General features: G+C 39.6%; 1 protein-coding gene across 1 annotated transcript; it reads left to right on the top strand.

Annotated features, from left to right (window-relative positions):
* Positions 1–4,347: 4,347 nt before the first annotated feature.
* Positions 4,348–18,718, top strand: SLC38A2 (solute carrier family 38 member 2). Its single transcript, XM_045553966.1, has 16 exons — positions 4,348–4,675; positions 5,752–5,949; positions 6,238–6,319; positions 6,468–6,583; positions 9,533–9,606; positions 9,706–9,798; positions 9,929–10,010; positions 11,719–11,801; positions 12,229–12,287; positions 12,384–12,551; positions 12,951–13,030; positions 13,132–13,232; positions 13,789–13,913; positions 14,265–14,409; positions 14,524–14,621; positions 15,689–18,718. Exons 2-16 carry the CDS (start codon positions 5,834–5,836, stop codon positions 15,785–15,787), a joined length of 1,521 nt encoding a protein of 506 aa, XP_045409922.1. The 5' UTR covers positions 4,348–4,675; positions 5,752–5,833; the 3' UTR covers positions 15,788–18,718.
* The last annotated feature ends 1,162 nt before the right edge of the window (positions 18,719–19,880 follow it).

The following is a 19,880-nucleotide window of genomic DNA, read 5'->3' on the forward strand; positions in this document are numbered from 1 at the left end:
GTGCTGGAGCTAGCAGTGACCAAAACAGATTCAATCCCTGCCCTTGTGGGCTTACTCTAGCAAAGGAAATAAACAATAAACAAGTAAATAAATACACATATTTAATATAATTTCAGGTGGTGATCAGTACTATAAAGAGAATAAACGTATTTAACTCATCCACATATGCAAAAAGTACCTTCTCTTTACAAAGAAGGTAAAAAGTCTAGGCTGGGTGTCTAGTGATTAGCCAGAAACTAATCACTAAAAGACACTAACATAAAATCTAGTACAGAGATGACACAAAAAGAAGTGTCACAAAAAGATATTTATAAAGCACTAAGTTGAAAGTAGAGTGACATCACTTTCAGATGGGATCATCAAACAAAGAAGAGCTAATGCAAGTTGTGATATCTAAGTTGGGCCTCAAAGGAGAGATAGAATTTAGCTATATAATAATGGCAGAGAAAAGTAGATATGAAGAACATTCCAAGTAGTAGGAATGGTTTAAATGGAAAATGGTTTACACTGAGAACACTGAGACATGCATTTTGGCAAAAGGCATTGCATATATGAAGGGAAATGTATTAGTTATCTATTGCTAAGTAATAAACTGTGCCAAAACTTAGTGGCTTAAAATGATAAACATTTATTATCACTTATCTCTGTGGGTCAGGAATCCGGGCTGGGCTTACCTGGTCCTCTTGCAAAGGTATTAGCTGGGATTACAGTCATTTCACGGTTCAACCGGGCAGGATCTGCTTCCAAGCTTACTCATGTGACTATTGGCAGCCACAGGTCTGGCCAGGTTGTTGGCAGAGACATCGGTTGCTTGCCATGTGGGCCTCTCCATAGGACAGTTCGTAACATGGCAGCTGGGAGAGTGTGAGCAACAGAGAAGATGGAGGAGATGTTGGTCAAAGGATACAAAATTTCAGTTAGGAGGGACAAGTTCAAGAGATCTATTGTACAACAAGGTGACTATAGTTAATAACAATGTATTGTATTTTGAAAATTGCTAAGAGAGTAGATTTTAAGTGTTCTCACCACAAAAAAAAATGAGTATGTGAGGTAATACATATGGTGATTAGCTCTGTTTAAGCATTCCACAGTGAATACATATTTCAAAACATCATGCTGTACATGATAAATATATATAATTTTTATTGTTATAGGTAGTTTAAAAAATGCATTTCAGTTTAATTCAAAAGAAAATATAGAAGTCATTAGAATAAGGGAAAGGGTGTGGTCTTCCAGAGAAGATGGAAGCCACAGTCTTTTTGTAACCTAATCTCAGAAGGGACGTACCATCACTTTTGCCAAATAGAATTGCATCACTAGGCCTAGCCTGCATTCAAGGAGAGGCGGTTACAAATAGGTATGAATACTAGAAGGTGGGATGTATTGGGCATCATCTCAGAAGCTGCTTTCCACAAGGAATAATGGGAGATAAGAGTGGAAATACAGGCTGCGCCAGACCAAAGAAAGCCCTGGAAGCCTACCTGCGAATTAAACTATTCCATTGGGAATGGAAGGTAGGGAGAAGCAAATTTAATGTTTAATGTTTAAGCCCACGTTTGGCAAATTGAAGTGTTGGAGAAATAGACTTTGTGAGGGTCATCCTAAAGACCAGCTGTTTAACAAGTTGAGAGGGTTAACTAGTTACAGCCTGCAGGAAACAAAACCACTCATTTTTATCGGGAAATAATGGTCAAACAATTGCACAGAAGATAGTTATCTACCCTCACTAAAAACTTCTAACAACCTAAGTTGACAATGCATTCCTAAAAATCCAGACTTGACAACTGATATTTGTGACTGTTTTTCTGTGTTGGGATAGGATATAATGTTTGCTTTTAGTAGCTTTTAAATTCTTTGACTCCTCCCAACCCACAGCAAGAAATACATTTTACATCACAACTCAGAATACACACATATTTATAGATAATTAAAATAAAAGATTTACAGAATAATGCTTAGTATTATTATATGTGGCATACTGAGTTTTGTGTGTGTGTGCTATTCTGTTCTATTGCGTTAAAGAAAATAAAAAGCTGGTAGTATTTCACTGAATTCATCACTATCCACCACTTGGTCCCATTTTGCAGTTTGAAAAAGGCTGCTCTTCTAGAATATTAGATTAGCAATCAGTCATAGCACTCTAACCAACAGACATTTGGTGAAACAGTTTCCCATAAATTGGGTGAGGACATCATATCCCACAAATTCAGCCCAAAGCAAAAGTAACAATAGCCCAAAGCACATCAGGTCTCAGTTGGAAGCCACTTGAGCTAGCAGATGTGCTGCAGATTGGCCCTTGAAAAGAAGAATTTAAAAGTCAATAGAAAAATGGAATTTTTAACCCCTCTCCTCCTTTTCTGTCATTTACTGTTCAAGTTCTGATCATAAAGAGATCAGATCAAAATTACATCCTCCCAACACAGACACACACACCCCTACACACACACACACACACCCTCAATTTTACAGGTATTGTGCTTCTCCTAAATATGTGTTGCAATACAAACCACCAGAAAGTCCGGAGGACAAAAGATCCAGTTGCCACTGCAACCGGACAGCCATAACTACCAACCCTGAGGGCTTCCTTAGCACCTCTTACTGGGCAGAAGAATGGTTGGAGATACAGCTGGAATGAAAAGGTGGTTTAAGACCTTTTGATTTTTATCAGCTGAAACCCAATATAAAGAAACTTCCTGGAACTCTTCTCTAACCCACCACTAAGAAGATTGTTCGGACAAGAAGAGTTGATTGGTGTTACTTGGCAATGTCTGTGAAAAGAAGATAACCAAGTTTTTTCGGCCCTGTTTGTGAGTCAACTTCCAAACCTGCCCTCGGGGAGTGCACAATCTCCTTGGGTAGACAATATTACAGAAAGACTTAAACAATTTCGAGTGCAAGACAGCACAGGTTTTTGAAGATCCTGCACCGTATGATCTAGAAAATAGTACCTGCAAAAAGAAGTCTGAGAAGGGAGGGATTAAGCCGTACTGAGCGAGGCTTTCCTGAGGCTCAATGACTAAGGTGGCATTTGAGCAGGGTGAGGGGAGATTGGGCACGAAAGCAAGAAAGACTATTGTTTAAGTGAGACTGGTCTGACGAGAGTAGAAGGTTTGGGGTGGAGAACACAGGAGTGTAAAGGGGAAATCGGGCCCTCCCTTGTCAATCACGAACAATGGTGCAGGCGAGGGCAGCTGAAGCTTCACGTGCCACGGAAATAAGCAGTTGTACAGATTTCCTCTGGAAAACATTGAAAGCAAAAATTGTGATCACACCCAACCCTTTCCTCTATGCCCTGCCCAATCTCTCCCACGTCCCCAAAAGGAAGAGAGCAGTAGGTCAAACTCGTTTGTTTATTCATTCATTCCACTAACATTTTTTTCTCCTAAGGGGTCTTTGTTTCCAGCAAGGGAAGGACTCTTGCCTTTCCCGCAGCACCAAGTATTCCACAGCAAAGGGGCCCCCTAGTTGCATGGCTCAGCAAGACCACATCACCGCTGAAGGAAGGGCCAGGCTCGGTAGAAAGCATCTCAGGCCAGCATTCCAAGAAAGGCAGCGCCTGTGCAGAGGGGTGGCGGCGGGAATAAGTGAAACAATGTGTCAGCGAAGGGAAAACTGGGGACTGCTAAACGGCCTCAGAAGCGCCAGGCCCCCAATCGGGGCCTCCTTTCAAGAGGTCTGGCTTGCTGGACATGTGGCTTTCCTCCTAGTAGGGTTTTCCACGTCCATGCAAAAAGGATATCCTGAAACGGAGCTGCCAAGCGACCTAATCAGGCTAGTTTTGAAGAGTAAAAGCTGGTCGAGGTGGAGAAGAAAGAACGAGAACAGAAACCGACCATCAGGACAACGTTGCTGCCTTGGCCCACGTTGGCGAGCGAGAACCCCAACGTAAATCACAAAAACAACAATCAGGAAAGGGTTTGGTGGGCGGCATGTGTCCCCAAAGAGCCTTGATGTGTCCCCCAAAAGCAAGAACTGCTGGTGACTCGTACGAAAGAAAATTCGAGGGAGATGGCTCCTTAAAGACAATCGCATGTGTTGGGCACCAATTGGGGCTGAAATTAATATGTACAGGGAAGTGTCCGGGGGGTCGTTCAAGACTGTCCGGGAAGCTGGAGCGAGTGGGGTTTGGCTCAGCTGGAGGGTGGGGGGCGCCCGCGGGCGGGGCTGGGCCGCCGAGTCGGCCGCGGTGGGGGGGGGAGGAGGGCCGCGGAGCGCCGGGCCTTTGCGGGGGGAGGGAGAGGAGGGGGGAGGGAGGCGGGGCCTCGCGCTGGGCGGGCGGGGGGCGGAGCCCAGGTGGTGTTGATACACAAAGGGAAGGCACCCTGGCGCCCGGCCCCGCCCCCTGACGCGCCCGCCCGGATGCCGCTATAACCCGCAGCTCGCGGGGCTGCTCCAGAGCCTCGCGACGTAGCCGCACCGGAGCGCGTCTCCCGCACCGCCGCTGGCAGCCCGACCACGCGTTCCCTTACACTCGCACCTCTCCCTTGACACGGCGGACGCCGGAGGATTGGGGCGGCAATTTGCCATTTCCTTTTTTAATTAAAATTATATTTCTTGCCTATTGTTGGATTTGGGGGTTTTTTGGTTTGTTTTTTACGATTTTTATTTGACTGATAAAGACCCATTGAAGACGTGTGCGTGAGGTTTGCCGGATACAGGAGCGGAGACCACCGAGGTAACGCGTCCGGGGGACGTCTGTGCAAAGGGCGCGGGGCTCGGGTGGCAGTGGGGGAGGGGCGCTCGGGAGGGGCCGCAGCCCGAAGGCAGCTGCGGGGGCCGTTTCCTTTCGGGGCGGGCGTTTTGTTGGCCGGACCAGCCTTCGACCCTGGCTGGCTAGCAGACCCTGGCTAGCCACAAGGGGGTTGCCGCCCACGGGGCGGGGGGGCGTGCGGGGAAACGCGGGGCGAGGGCCGCGTGCCCGCCCGGTGCGGAGCCGCATCTTCCTGTTAGGGGGAGGGGAGCCAGCCCCGGTCCGCGGCTCTGCTGCGGCAAGTCTTATGACTGATTTGCATTAATAAAAAAATTATTAAGTTCTGGGGACTAGGACTCTGGGGGCGGCAGAAGTGGGCTTGGGTTCTTGTTATAGCAGAGGCCAAGATTAGGGAAGAAGGGTCGGGAACGTTTGACAACCGAGGATCGATATTGCATCAGTTTCCTTTCCCGGCATAGGAGGGGCGGGCCAGGCCAGGCACTCGCGGGCCAAATGCCGCGGACGGGTGTGCTCCAGGGCACGGGCGTGCGTGTGTAAACAAACCCTCGCCGCCGGGCGGGCTTTCGCCCCTTTTCGAGAGAACAGGGGTAGTGTCAGCACTTTCCGCGTCCTTGGGGGAGTGCTATCTACCTCAGAGGCATTTCCCCCTCTGGGGGCTCGGGGCAGTGCGAGGTTACGCGGCACTCTGTTCCCCACGCTAGCAACGGGGGCCGTGCGCCCCGCGTGCCCATGCACGGCCAGAGCGGCTGCGGGAAAGCCAAACAGAGCCCCCTCGCCCCCTCCGCCCAGGCTCGGGACAATGGAGAGGGTGCAATACTAAAACCACTGGAGAAGGGGCCGCAGTGGGATCATCTTTGTTCTCGGCGGCTCCGCCGTCTGTACTTTTCCGCCCCTCGGCGCGCCCCCGCCCCTCGCGCGCGGCTGGTACTTTTCCACTCGCCTGGCCGGGGATGAATCAGCCGCGCTGCGCCGCCCGGCGGCGTCACGTGACCGCGGCGGGCGGGCGCTGCGGTCCTGACGCGCCGCCTCTACCTTCGCAGGCGGCCGCGCGGCTCGGTGCACCGCCAAGGACAAAAGGAGCCCGGCGCTGTGAGCTGCACCCGAGCCCACCCAGTGCTCAGCATGAAGAAATCCGAAATGGGAAGGTTCAATATTTCTCCGGATGAGGACAGCAGCAGCTACAGTTCCAACAGCGACTTCAACTACTCCTACCCCAGCAAGCAAGCTGCTCTGAAAAGGTGGGAGAAGTTGTGCACTTTTTAAAAAAACGGCTTCTGCGGAGCGAGGGGCGGGGGGCGGTTACCTAGGACTCGACTTTTGTTGCTTTAATTTACTGTAGCATTTGGAGAGAGTGTGTAATCTCTAAAAGAGTATCCGGTTGTCTTGTAATGACAGTATCGTGGGAAAGTCGACTCCTAGCTAATGTTTATACATTTCAGTAAAGGTGTAACAGAATTACTGTGGGCGAGTGCTATTTTATATGAAGGCAACCAATTTACAATTACTTATGGGTATATTTTTTGCAGCCATTATGCAGATGTAGATCCTGAGAACCAGAACTTTTTACTTGAATCGAATTTGGGGAAGAAGAAGTATGAAACAGACTTTGTAAGTTTAAAATAATAACTTGTGTATCTGTGGCTTTATGGAGTAAAAGAATAGTTTTACTTTTAGATTTCAAATCTGACTTGCCCAAAGCTGGTTTTCTCCATTTAATTATTGTTATATGTTTGGTTATCGTTTTCCCTCTATGTAGCATCCAGGTACTACTTCCTTTGGAATGTCAGTATTTAATCTGAGCAATGCGATTGTGGGCAGTGGAATCCTTGGGCTTTCTTATGCCATGGCTAATACTGGAATTGCTCTTTTTATGTAAGTATGTGTAAGTAGTGAGTCTGCCATGCAGGGCAGTTAATATGATGGTAAAACATATTTTGGCTCCAGGAACTGAGTTTACAATTTAAGTAGTTGACTTAAAAATCATTTGCTTAAAAATAAAAGTACAAGAAACTGCAAAATCTCTTTATTCTACTACATGCTGCACAATATCAAGAAAGCCAATTTGATAGAAAAAAATAGGGTAACATTTAAAACTGACAAGCCAGAAATCTTTTAAGTCAATGGGAACACTGAAAACAAAGTTGTAACAGATAGTGAGTATTTAAAAAGAACTATTGATTAATCCAGGATACCTATAAATTTTCTTCTGGCAAAATCAGAAGCTAAAAATGTCAATAAGCATAGTGCCTCCAAATTGGTTTGGTAAATTAACAAAGTCTCTCCAAGGACCTGTGGCCCCTTACGTAAGGAAAAGAAAATTCTTATAAATATATAAGGTGTGGTGGTATTCACTTAGCTTGGAACATAAGCTTAAGTGTGTCATAATTTTCTAGACACTGAAAAGCAATCCGTATTGGGCTTTTTTTTAATGTTTGGGTTTGTTTTTTTTTCACATCTGTGTGATTGCCACATGCTGTGGCAAAAAAAAAAAAAGGAATATTTTAATAAATACATAAAACCCCCTAATTGCACAGTTAGAATTAGTTACTCCTGCGCTTTCCAGCATAAATACTTGAATAGGATTTTCGAGGTACAGAAGAAGCCTTTAGAGCAGTGGTTGTCAACGTTATGGGATCAGTGACCCTTGGAAAATATGATGGAAAAATATGTCTTATGACCTTATTTTGAGGAAAAATGCACAAAACAAAAATACATGCAGGTTTGAGCATGTATTTTTCAGGGATGTTTCTGTCATAGCCATTCAGTTTAAGCACCTGTGGACTCCTAGCTAGGGCAATATCTGTGTGGGATCGTGTAACTTAATACCTTCATTGCGCAGATGAAGAAACCACACGTACATAGCATGGAATTGTCCCTTTGTGACAGATGCGTTTTAGTTAGCTGACTGGTGCCTTCTACTCAAGTTATTTTTCTCTAGCACGATAGAATGTTCATGAAAAGAAAAGCAGACCTTTGCAAAGCTCTGCTTTGTGAAATTCCACACTGAGGTTAAGCCTGGCTTTGAGTAGTAGAAGCTAGGATTCAGTCTGGCTTGTTTCATTAGAATGAGGCTTTTTGAGACCTCTTGCTGCACAATATCAAGAAAGCCAATTAGATAGAAAAAAATAGGGTAACACTTAAAAATCCCTGAAGAACCAGACATTTACATAGAAAGAATCCTAGAATTTCAAAGTTTTTAGTGGGGAACTCGAATGGCATCACTGTTAAATGTTTGAAATCCTTCCTACCTCTTAGTATAAAAACTGGAGGTAGTTTTAATTAAAATACAACCAATGTGGTTATAGTACAGAATTCAAATGAGATAAAAATGGTACCTTTTGTTTCATAGTGAAAGCAAAATTCTGATATTACCGTTGTAGTCTTGGAATTATTTATACTTTAATAGGTGCTTATGTTTTTGATTAATTGTTTTAATAAATGGCTGAACAATATCAAGATTGCTAGTGAGTTTTTATTCATCAGTATTTTCATTATATTTAGAGGTATAGAGGTAAATGGGCCACAAGCCACATGGCTGCCACAGTTCACTTCACTGTGTGGCTAACCTTTTTAAGTAGATTCACTCTTGAGATTGAAAGTGACCTTAGAGGTTATAAAGTCCATTTATCCCTTGTCATTTCAGTGTAAGACATGGAGTACTTAATTTGGTTTAATTGTTCTTAATTAAACCAACAACTTTTTTCCCAATTAGTGGGGAGGCTGATACCTCACCTCAATCTAGACCCCATGAAACTTCTGGCATTAGAATGATAGCTTAATGTCACTCACTCAATTTAACTAATAGACCTTAGTTTCTTTGCTAGCACCTTTCTTGGTACTGTACGTAATTTGCCCATAGAGAATCAAAGTACATGTGACTGTCGCCTTGTTTGCTGGGTTTTCTGTGAGTTTCCCTGGTTCTTTTATTCCAGGGAATAAAAGTACTGTCTCTCTTGACTGTCCTGGGTAGAAGGAAAGTGAAGCTGGAAGAAAGGGAGAGAGAGAAAGGGTATGGGAGAGAGAACCCCTACCCTAAAGGAAAACTAGATGACTTTAGGTTCCCTTTAGTCCCTTTCTGTTATTCTAATTTTGTTTTTTCCTGCTCAGTCCAAGAGAAGGGGTTAAGGAAGGAGACAGACAGTTGTGCTAATAGCCTACTTGTTCTAGCACTGGCATTGTTTAACTTGTGACAATGCTGGGCCTGTATTCCTCACCACGGGGTTCGATGTAGTATATCATCACAGTGGTTAGTTCTCTGATTTGTGCCTACTTATTAGTAAAGCTTGTAGTGCCTGACACTTAAAAATGTTAGTATCGTTTCCCCCTTTCCATTCCTCTCCTTATCTGTATGGTCCATGCGGTCTCAAGACCTTTCCTGAGCCTATCTCAGTTGAACTTCACAAGAACCTTGTGGGCTGGGCTTAGTGGCGGGTATTACCAACATTTTACAGATAATGGAAACTATTAAAACGCAGAGAAATGGCAAGCATACAGCTAATTCTGTTGCCACCATCAAAATACAAGTCTCATAACTCCACCACTAGGTAGTTGGGCTTCCTGGCATCTCATGCTGTGTTTGGCTCAATGGGTATGTCCTTGCTCATAACTAATTATCACCAGAGACAATGCAAGTTTTTAGTGCCAGATGAGAGACAATGTTGACACTCCAGCTAGCAGGAGAGAAAATGACAGTTCTTGGGGGCATTTTGGCATAAATAGGACAAGTTCCGTATATAATGTTATTTAAACAACCAAAAAGTGTTGTCTTTGAGTAGAGCTGTGCTGGTTTATAACCCTGTGCCTTTTTCCTTCTCTCATCAGAATTCTCTTGACATTTGTGTCAATATTTTCCCTGTATTCTGTTCATCTCCTTTTGAAGACTGCCAATGAAGGAGGTATGTTAACATTCTTGATTTTTTTCTAAAACATTTTATACCTATTATGATTTTCTTCCTCTTATACTTGCTTCATGCTCCTGTGTTCTTCAATTGTAGGGTCTTTATTATATGAACAATTGGGACATAAGGCATTTGGATTGGTTGGAAAGCTTGCAGCCTCTGGATCAATTACAATGCAGAACATTGGAGGTAAGAATTTTTTAAAAGACAGTTTGGGTAGACTTATTGCTTATTTTGTAGCACACAGTGGTGACACGTGAGTTTTAGTGTCACATACCACATTTTGCACTTGTAATGGTATAATTTTGTTTTCCTCCAGCTATGTCAAGCTACCTCTTCATAGTGAAATATGAGTTACCTTTGGTGATCAAGGCATTAATGAACATTGAAGATACAACTGGGTAGGTGCTAAGTAAGGTTACTCCTAAGAAACAATTATAGTATAAAATGGTTTAGCTAAATTTTATCAAGGTTGGATACAAAATGATTACCAGTAGATTATGCGTAACTGTGTCTGTTGAAACTGACCAAGAAGTCCCCCATAAACTGATTTGAAGTTTTGAGAACAAAAGGCCAAAAGATACTAGCTAGCCCTGTAACTCTGGATATCTCATTTCTAAACTGTGTGAAAACAGGTTTTCTAGACCTTTTTGTCTTTATATTCACACTTAAGAAGAAATTATAGGTATTTAATATATAACCAACCTAAATTACAACTGAATCTTTGAATTACATTAAAAGTTAATCCCTGTCCGACTTTTGTAAGTTTGAAATTTTTAAAACTTAATCTGTTTAATGCAGAATATAGGTTGAGCATCCTTAATCCAAAATGCTTCAAAATCTGAAACTTTTTGAGTGCCAACATGATGCCACAAGTGGAAAACTACACACCTGACCTCATGTGACAGGTGCACAAAATTATTAAAAATATTGTGTAAAATTACCTTCAGGCCATGTGTTTAAAGGTGTACATAGAACAAATGAATTTCGTGTTTAGACTTAGGTCCCGCCCGCAAGATATCTTTTTATGTGTATGTAAATATTCTAAAATCTGAAACACTTCTGGGCGCAAGCATTTTGAATGAGAGATATTCAACCTGTGCCAAAAAATGTATGGCCATGTTGTGGAAACCTTATTCTTCTAGCACAATTATTCATCCCAATGGACTAACAGGTTTTATCTAAAACAAACATGGGGAGAGGGATAATTTACTTCCCAACTTGCATATAGTTCATTACCTCAAAATAGAAAGGTATGGTTATCTCTGGCGTGGCTTTAGAAGTTTAATTTAATAAGCTGATCTTTAAGTATTAGTTTTCTGTGGACTCTTGGTTGCCAAAGTGAATAGAAGGTAATTTACAGGGCAGTTAGTATTTGAAAATAGTAATTTAAAAGAGGGTCTAATTCATGATTACCTAAAAAGGAAAAGGCAGTGCTAGAACTCTCAGAGAACATAGGTAATATTTTCTGTCAAGTTCAAAAGGGATCTGTTGACTATTTTTTGAGTAAAGGGTGGTTCAAAGTGTCACAACATACTGTGGAAATCTGGAATAAGTCCTGGTTTAGGGGATTGAGTTTTGTATTTTTTGCCTATGCATTTTATCTAAGGATGAAAAAAATTTCGTTGTTGAAATGTTTAGTAAATATATTTGCTAACAAATTTCTGGGGAAAAAAACCTTGTTTTAAAATTTCCTTGTTTCTAGGATCAGAAATTGCATGCTAAAGCTATAACAGAGTTGGTGTACAATTTTTCTAAAAGTGCTTAAAGATAAGATTACTGGCTTTACAAAGCAGCTTTGTTCTCTATGTTAGTATCAACCCTTTAAGAAGCATTTTGTGTTATGAATCAGCTGGCAGCCTTCCCAGAGCGAACAGTAGGACAAAAGTTACACTGTTTCATACCCCATTTCTAACCTGAGTGAATATTCATCTAGCACATAAAGTTGAAAAGTTATTTCTGTCTTGAACAAGGGATACTTTTTCCAAATATGTCTTTTTTTGGTTTGTTTTCATATTTCTATAAAATGAGTCCTATTAGAACATGCGTATATTATTCTGAGGATATTTGTGATTGGTTTTCATCATGTTTCTCTTTTCTTTAATTCAGATTGTGGTATCTTAATGGTGACTATTTGGTCCTGTTGGTGTCACTGGTGCTCATTCTTCCTTTGTCGATGCTGCGAAATTTAGGTGAGCAAACCCATCTCTAAAGAGAATTGAAATGAACTTTTCACCAGCTAGTTGGTTTTCTCTTAATGGAAATTAATGAGAGATAAAAAGCCCTAAAAACATAGCTTTACAAGTTGCAGCTTGCAAGACCCTATAGTTCTTTCAAAATCCTAGCAGGATTGCTCCAAAGGAGCCAGAATATTTCATTGACATAATATCTTGTGCTTTGTAAGTAATAGTACAAATGATGGTTTTTATTATTTTGGTTATAACAAGTATATTTAAATTATTTCGTATCTTAGTGTTTAAGAATTAGAAATTTAATACTGCACCCACACTGTAGTGCCTAAACTCTTCCTAGCAGAATTGAGTGAGTTACTCAGTGAAGAAAATATATTTACCCTGAACCCATTTTATTAAACTAATACCGATATTTCCCCCCTTTTAGGATATTTGGGATATACCAGTGGCCTTTCCTTATTGTGTATGATGTTCTTTCTGATTGTGGTAGGTATTTTTGTTTTGTTTTGTTTTGTTTTTTTAGAAAATGATTTTTGTGTCATGTTATTCAGTTTTAACAAATGCAAAATAATATATTTTCAGGTGATTTGCAAGAAATTTCAGATTCCTTGTCCTGTAGAAGCTGCTTTGATAATTAATGAAACAATAAACAGCACCTTAACACAGCCAATATCTTTTCCATCTGATTTGGCATTTAACATGACTGAAGATGATTCTTGCAGACCACGCTATTTTATTTTCAACTCACAGGTAACTAAATATGTTTATTTTCACAAAGGAAGCTTTTTGGGAAGAGGGCAACCATTCACTGGAAATTTTAAAATAACTCCCAAGGGTAAAGGGAGGAGGGATAATAGGTGCTTTTTAGAAAGCATGTAATTAGTGAATTTTTGAAGACTGTGAAAAAGTTTTGGTTGTATCTTAAAATAGACTGAGAAGTGAGGTAATCATATGGTATTAATAATTGACACATTCAGAAGTTAGGATATTGATTATACTTGAACAGATTAGAAAAATGGAAGCTATTTATGTAAGGGAAACTATTTTAGACTTTGATTCTAAGATTTTATATACAATACAAGCTGTCGAACTGTGACACCACATGAATTTGTTACATCGGATATTAAATAGATCCTCACTTTTTTCCAGACTGTCTATGCTGTGCCAATTCTGACCTTTTCATTTGTCTGTCATCCTGCTATTCTTCCCATCTATGAAGAGCTGAAAGGGTGAGTACTTTATTTTTATATAGATTTGTTGGGGAAATTTTAGAGTACTGCTATAACTATTGCTAAAATACATATTTGAATTTTCTTTTGAATTTACATAGCCGCAGCCGTCGAAGAATGATGAATGTGTCCAAGATTTCATTTTTTGCTATGTTTCTCATGTATCTGCTTGCTGCCCTCTTTGGATACCTGACATTTTACGGTAAATAATACCTAGTTTATCCCCACAAAAATAAAAAACTGCTTTTCTATATAGAATTCCATAACTTTAAAAATTCAGTCTGTTTTGATATAGTTCATATTTGTGATGAGAAATTAAAATTAGAGCTTAGAATTCCCTGCATTGTATTTGATCAGTAACCTCCAGAATCCAGGTTCAAAAACACATCATTAGTCATCTGATGGCATATGTATGTGATGTTCTTGCCTTTAAATTCATCTTGCCTGTCCCCTCTCTCATCACTTTCACACTGTATTACACACACACAAACTGTAAGCCAAACCATGGGGTTTAGCTGATTAGCTCCTGTTGTTTTTAATGGGAATCATGTGGCTAAATCTCTATGTGGTATTTAGAAAAATTTTCCTTCAATGTTATTTTAATTGCATTAACCATAATTCCAAACTAATCTTATTAGCCTCTTAGTTTAGAATCATTTTGTGAGTAGCTAATAACTGTGGCACAAATTTCACTGAAAAATTTTCTACTTGATCGCCAGAGAAAACACACTTAAAGCTTTTTTGGTCTTTCCTCTTAGAACATGTTGAGTCAGAATTGCTTCATACCTACTCTGCTGTCGTGGGAACTGATATTCTTCTTCTCATTGTCCGTCTGGCTGTGCTAGTGGCTGTCACTCTGACAGTACCAGTAGTTATTTTCCCGGTAAGTAATCACCTGCCCTGCTTTCAGTAGAAGTGAGTTTTTAAATGTAAAGATTTGTGAGATTTTCATCATCTAGGGAAAGGGAAACACCAGTAGAGCAAAACCAAGTTGGTGATGGTTTTGAAGGGGCTTTTTAAAAATAAACTGTTGATTTTCAAAACATCCTGGGGCATTTTTGTGTCATTGAAGATACAGAATGATCTTTGTGTTCAGATGTTCAGAAAATGGCAGCAGAGGATTTTACTTTAGAAATAGTTGCTGTTTTAGATCTAGTCCCTATTACTTGGGCCTTCTTTTCATTAATTAAAGCTGGATTTTAAAAATTTATCATTTTATTTTATTTTTGTGCAGATCCGGAGTTCCATAACTCACTTGTTGTGTGCCTCAAAAGATTTCAGTTGGTGGCGTCATAGTCTCATTACAGTGGCTATCTTGGCATTTACCAATATGCTTGTCATCTTTGTCCCAACTATTAGAGATATCTTTGGTTTCATTGGTAAGTTTTAGAAAGTATCAAAGTTGATTCAAATACCAAGGATTTTAAGGTTTAAAAAAATTAATGACAAGTGATTCATTGAATTCTCAAGAAATGGTAAATGTTCTTTTCCAGGTGCATCTGCAGCTGCTATGTTGATTTTTATTCTTCCATCTGCCTTCTATATCAAGTTAGTGAAGAAAGAACCTATGAAATCTGTACAAAAGATTGGGGTGAGTGAAAGATTATGACTAGTAATATCAAAAATTCTCCCAGCTAATTTTAATTTTAGCCTTTTAGCTGTCACTTGATGTAGTTTTGCTGTTAAGTTCCTAGTAAACATACTTTACAGATGAAAGATTGGGGTGGGGAGGTGAAAGATAGCTTGTCATCTAAATAAATACTCAAGTTAATTACAAGAAAGTTATAAGATACTTTGGAGATAGGAATATAGATGATGAGCAGAGTAAGATGCTGACCCAGCTTTCAATATTTATTCAGCCAGTGTTTCTTGGACTGCCTACTGTGTGACAGGCACTAAAATGGGTACTGAGTGTATAAAAGAGAAAAAGATGGGCTGTTTAGTCGAATGAGGATATCTTCAAAGCAAAGCCGCAGCGGGCCTTCACTGCATCGTGTTCACTGTTATGTACTTATTCTAAAGTATAGTAACAGCTAATTACAAAGAATATGATGTGCTAACCACAAATAATATGATTCTGGTACCAGAATCCTGGTGGTGATACTTAGGAAAAAGACTGCTTTTCAGTCATTATTTTCCACCACCGTTCTGGTCTGATTAAAGAAGTAGAATTGTTTATAAACCAACAACTGTCATCTTGGTTTACTCAAAATTACATAGTGGCAGTAATGGAAGGGTAGGATTAGGAGTAAACTTACTCAGTGTCTCTTAGAAAGAGTTCTGGCTTTGACTCGGGCTGCATTTTAGGATGACTTGGGTTTGATTATGTGACTTAATTTGTGCTCTAAAAATTTGTTTAAAAAAACAGTCCAGCTCTATATGAAATACTTTATTCACCAAGAAAATTCCCTTTTCATTTGAGACAAAGGAATGAATGAAAGGGTGTGAAAGTTCAGAAGGCTTCAAAAGTACAGTTATTTTGCACTATAGCTAACTTGATTGCTTAAAACAGTTTATATTTAGCAAGTTGTAATTTTAGTTTAGTAGAACATTAGATAATAGAGGTAACTTCAGTAATTATGAGCCATTTCAAGAAGTAGAAAGAGGGATGTATGTTGTGTTGCTCGCTGACCAGTGTTCTCTGTGTGTTCGTTGCAGGCACTGTTCTTCCTGTTGAGTGGCATAGTGGTGATGATCGGAAGCATGGCCTTGATTGTTTTGGATTGGGTACACAATGCCTCTGCAGGCGGCCATTAACCTGCACCACTCACTCAGTCCCTCTGATGCCAGTGTTGAGTCAACTCAGCTACTATGAAATTTCACCTGTTTTCAGTTTCACTTCCTTTTGAAGTGCAGATTCCTCGCTGGTTCTTCTGAGTGCAGAATAAGTGAACTCTTTTTTTTTTTTAATTTTTTTTAAGAAACTTATATCTGTATGTTAGAAATGGATATGAACAACAAAACCACGAGTCTCGGGTTAAGGGAAGTGACAATTTTATTCCATTCCAGAGAATGGACGAACTCTTAACTTTTATGAAGCCACATGTTTGGCTGTATCATTGTTTAACTTGGATATTTTATGATTTTACTTGAATGTGCCTAATGGAACCATTCGATGTGAAAAACAATTCTTAATTTACAGCAAAGTATTGAAATAACCATTGAGAAAAACACTATTATTTTTTGTACCAAAAATACTTAAAGACCTCAGAAGCACTATTTTACTTTTAAGAAATTGCTTTTTTTGAACTTTATTCAGAAACAGTTGTCAATAAGTTCCGTAAAACAATTTCATTGGTATTTAAAAATGAATATTAGTATTATGAAATGATTTGCCTTTTTGTAGGCGTAATAAGCCAAATACTTTTTTACCCAAAATAATTTTTAGAGAAAACGATGTAATGAAAAATTGTACCGTGAATTAGGAGCATAGTTTTTTCATTTAAACTTCACCATTACTTAAAGGGTAATTGATTGTTGCTATACCAAATCAGATGAACTTGGTTCATCACTTTTCTTCTCTGTCCCCAAATAATTTGGTTCATTCAGACTGAAATGTTTATGTCTTCAACTTACTAGAATGGAAGCTAATGCAGATATTTCTGTGGGAAATAAAATAACTAATTTTGAGGTACCAAATAGTGCAATTGGGTAAAACAGGGTTTATTCAGTTGCATCTGTCTCCAGAGTTGTATTGACAACTCAGGATCTTTTTTTGGGCCAGCCCTTTTTTGGACATTGCTTCCAGTAGTGGAAAATGGGCATTTGATGGCAATAGGCCAAAACTATTCTATCCAGAGAGTACAACTTTTCAAAATGCTCATCTACTGGAAGTGTGAATTACTTGACAGTCTATGGCTTAGTTGTGTTCATGTTTGTCTACAGTAGAGGTCTAATTCACAAGTTACACCGATGTTTGGTATGATATAAGTTCTCTTTGTATAGGCCACTGGGTTTCTCGTGCAGGAAGTTTTTAAAAAACTCACTTGCACTGGATTGTCATCTCATTCTTGTACAACGTAGAATTATTTGTTTACATCCAACAGATGGTTAGCTTGGGAAAACAGTGCAACCTGAGTGTAAGTAGTTGTTTTGGTCCAACTGCATGTCAGCCCTTCCATTTCAATCCCATTTAGAAGTGAAAACATTACTTTGAAACTTGGCTTTAAGAGCACATTTATCGTACATTACAGTGTATGGTGAATATATTATTAAATAATGTGGTACTTTGCTCATCAGGCATAATGTCTAAGATCTAATATACATAATTCCATTAAGTGGTTGAGGGGAAGCAAATAATGGAATCATCAGTTGGTCATCTGGCTCTAAGGTTGTCTCTTAAACTAAACATTGTTAGGTAAGGGCCGGATATGTGGCAGACATGGTTTTTGTTACACATTCTTGTATTATATGTGACTAAATTTACAGACAAGATACATACGTAATTAAAGACCCTTATAGAACTGGAAGACGTCTTGTAGTGCTACATTGAGTGAAACCAATGGTCCATTTTTGTTTGTTTCTATGAAGATGAAATAGTTGGGGACCATCTAGAAATACGCAGTGAGAAGACAGATTCTACAGCACTGCTTTCATTTAATTGGGCTTTGGGCACTCCATTTGAATCCAGAACCTCACCGCTAGTTCAGACCAAGAATTGGCACTTACTTCTGCTTGAGTTCCTGGAAAGAGTTGGCTGACTTTGTACCTAAGACCTGCCAGGGAATACCAAGTAAAGACTTGTTTTCCACAGACTTTTTTTTTGGTATGGGAGAAAATACTGTGGCAACCAGGAAGGAATGAAAGAAAAAAAAGAATCCTCTTCTCACAGCAAGTCAATATGGGGAAGCTCCTTCAACCCTCGCATGTTTGAGGTTCAAAATCAACTGCCGAGTGGTAAATTCCAGTGCATGATTTTCTTGGAGCTACCTTGTCTGCCTTGAGGTTCCTGAACAGTGAATTCCCATTAATGAGCAGTCTTCAGTATTAAAACCACTGTCTTGTCACCTCATTTTGCATTACTGTCTTCCGTGGATGTTTCAGTTATAACTGTAATGTTATTTATAGAACAGCATTAATCCATTAAAGCTAACCTATTTTTCAATATTTATGATAATCTATGTACATATATTGTCTGTCCATATGTATTTGTAAATATATTGTATATAATGTCAGGTTTGGGTCTTGGGTTCAAGTGTATATATTCCTGTAAGTTTCTTAACTGCATTTTGATGAATTCATATTATGTATCTATAAAAATTGTCTCAAAAGTACCTACCTGTACAGAGAATTGAATATTAAAAAAATTGACCAATTATGTGTACAAACACTAAAAACAAAATATTTGTTTAACTTGTCCTTGCAATAAACCGAACATCAAATTTTTTCATGAAAACTTGGTGCAAGTTTAGATCTCTTATTTAAATTTTAAATAAGGTCTAAATTTTCAAAATGCAGTAGTTTCCAAAATGTGATCTAGTGTAATGAAATCAAATGTGATCTAATGTAATGAAAGACCTTTAAGAACCTGGGTATGTTAACTTTGTGTATATAGTGTAAATATCCCCACTGTACTGTTAGAGGCCAACAATTCTAGTATGGCTTGTTGGCAAAGAGTGCTACACCGTTTCAATGAAACAATGTATGTTTGTTTTAACTGAACTAAAATAAATACATGCTTAATCCTGAGTAGCATTCTTTTCTTTGAGGTAATGGGGTAAGCAGTATCTAAAGTAAGTTTGTATTATAAGAATAGTACCTTGCACTTAGGTATCCATATGTTAGTGATTATAACGATCAAGGAAAAAAATGGTCAGAAAAACAAGTTTGTTTTACTTGAAGTTCCTAAAGTTTCTAAGTACAAAAGTGAGAAGGAATGAAAAGTCTTGGAGAGTGGGGAGAAGATGCTTAAAGGCATCTCAAGGACCCAGACTCGGCCCTTCTGATGGAAATAAATAGACCAATAGTCATCAGAATCAACTGGACAGCTTTTTTAAAATGCAGCTTTCTAAAAAGCATGTACCTCCGTAGTCTGATGGCCTAAGTCTGGCTGGAGTGCAGCCCAAGGTCTGGTTTTTGTTTTGTTTCCAAAAGCTACTCAGGTGATTCTGATGCGTAGTTACAATTATGAGCATGAAATAGGCCTGGAAAAAAGTTGGATTAGTTCAGCTTTGGTGAACAACTCGTCACAGGAAATGAGGAGAGGAATTAATGGACAAGCTGATGCATGTATACCATGTAAGAGCATGGTTCACCTGAGTGACACCTGGAGTGGGGAGGGTTACTAAGAGACACAGGATAGTTCAGGTATGGCCTACTGATAGCTTGCAAAGGTTGGGGCTGTTCAAGTGAAATAACCAAAGCTGAAACAAAAAGAAGGAAAGGTACCTCAGGACAGCAGGTGTGCTCTGCAGTGTTTCCAAAGGCATGAAATTTCTCCAAGGCACTAATAGGCTGTTGCCAAAAATGGTCACATGAGAGAGAATTATTTGTGATTAGGAGATGCAGAATTTGCAACAAATCTAAATTGAAGAACGAAGGACTGTTGTGGAGTTTTCAGGTATTCACCTGACAAGCTTTAATTGAACATCTACCGTGTGTAACTTACATGTCCATGGGAAAGAGGGTGGGGTTATGTATCAGGTTCTAACAGAATCCATATACTTTGAATTAAGCTATTTAAAAAATGAACGGGAATGCCTATTTATTAATCTAAAATTACAAATATATGTGGTGGGTAGGTCCACTCAAGATAAAAATAATATAGTATGCTAACCAGGGAGCCATCTAGTCCCAAAAGATTTCCATTGAGCCTGAGGAACATTCTAGAAACATTTCTAAATGAAAAACC

The sequence above is a fragment of the Lemur catta genome, chromosome 6 (assembly GCF_020740605.2).
Source record: "Lemur catta isolate mLemCat1 chromosome 6, mLemCat1.pri, whole genome shotgun sequence".
Lineage (NCBI taxonomy): Eukaryota > Metazoa > Chordata > Mammalia > Primates > Lemuridae > Lemur > Lemur catta.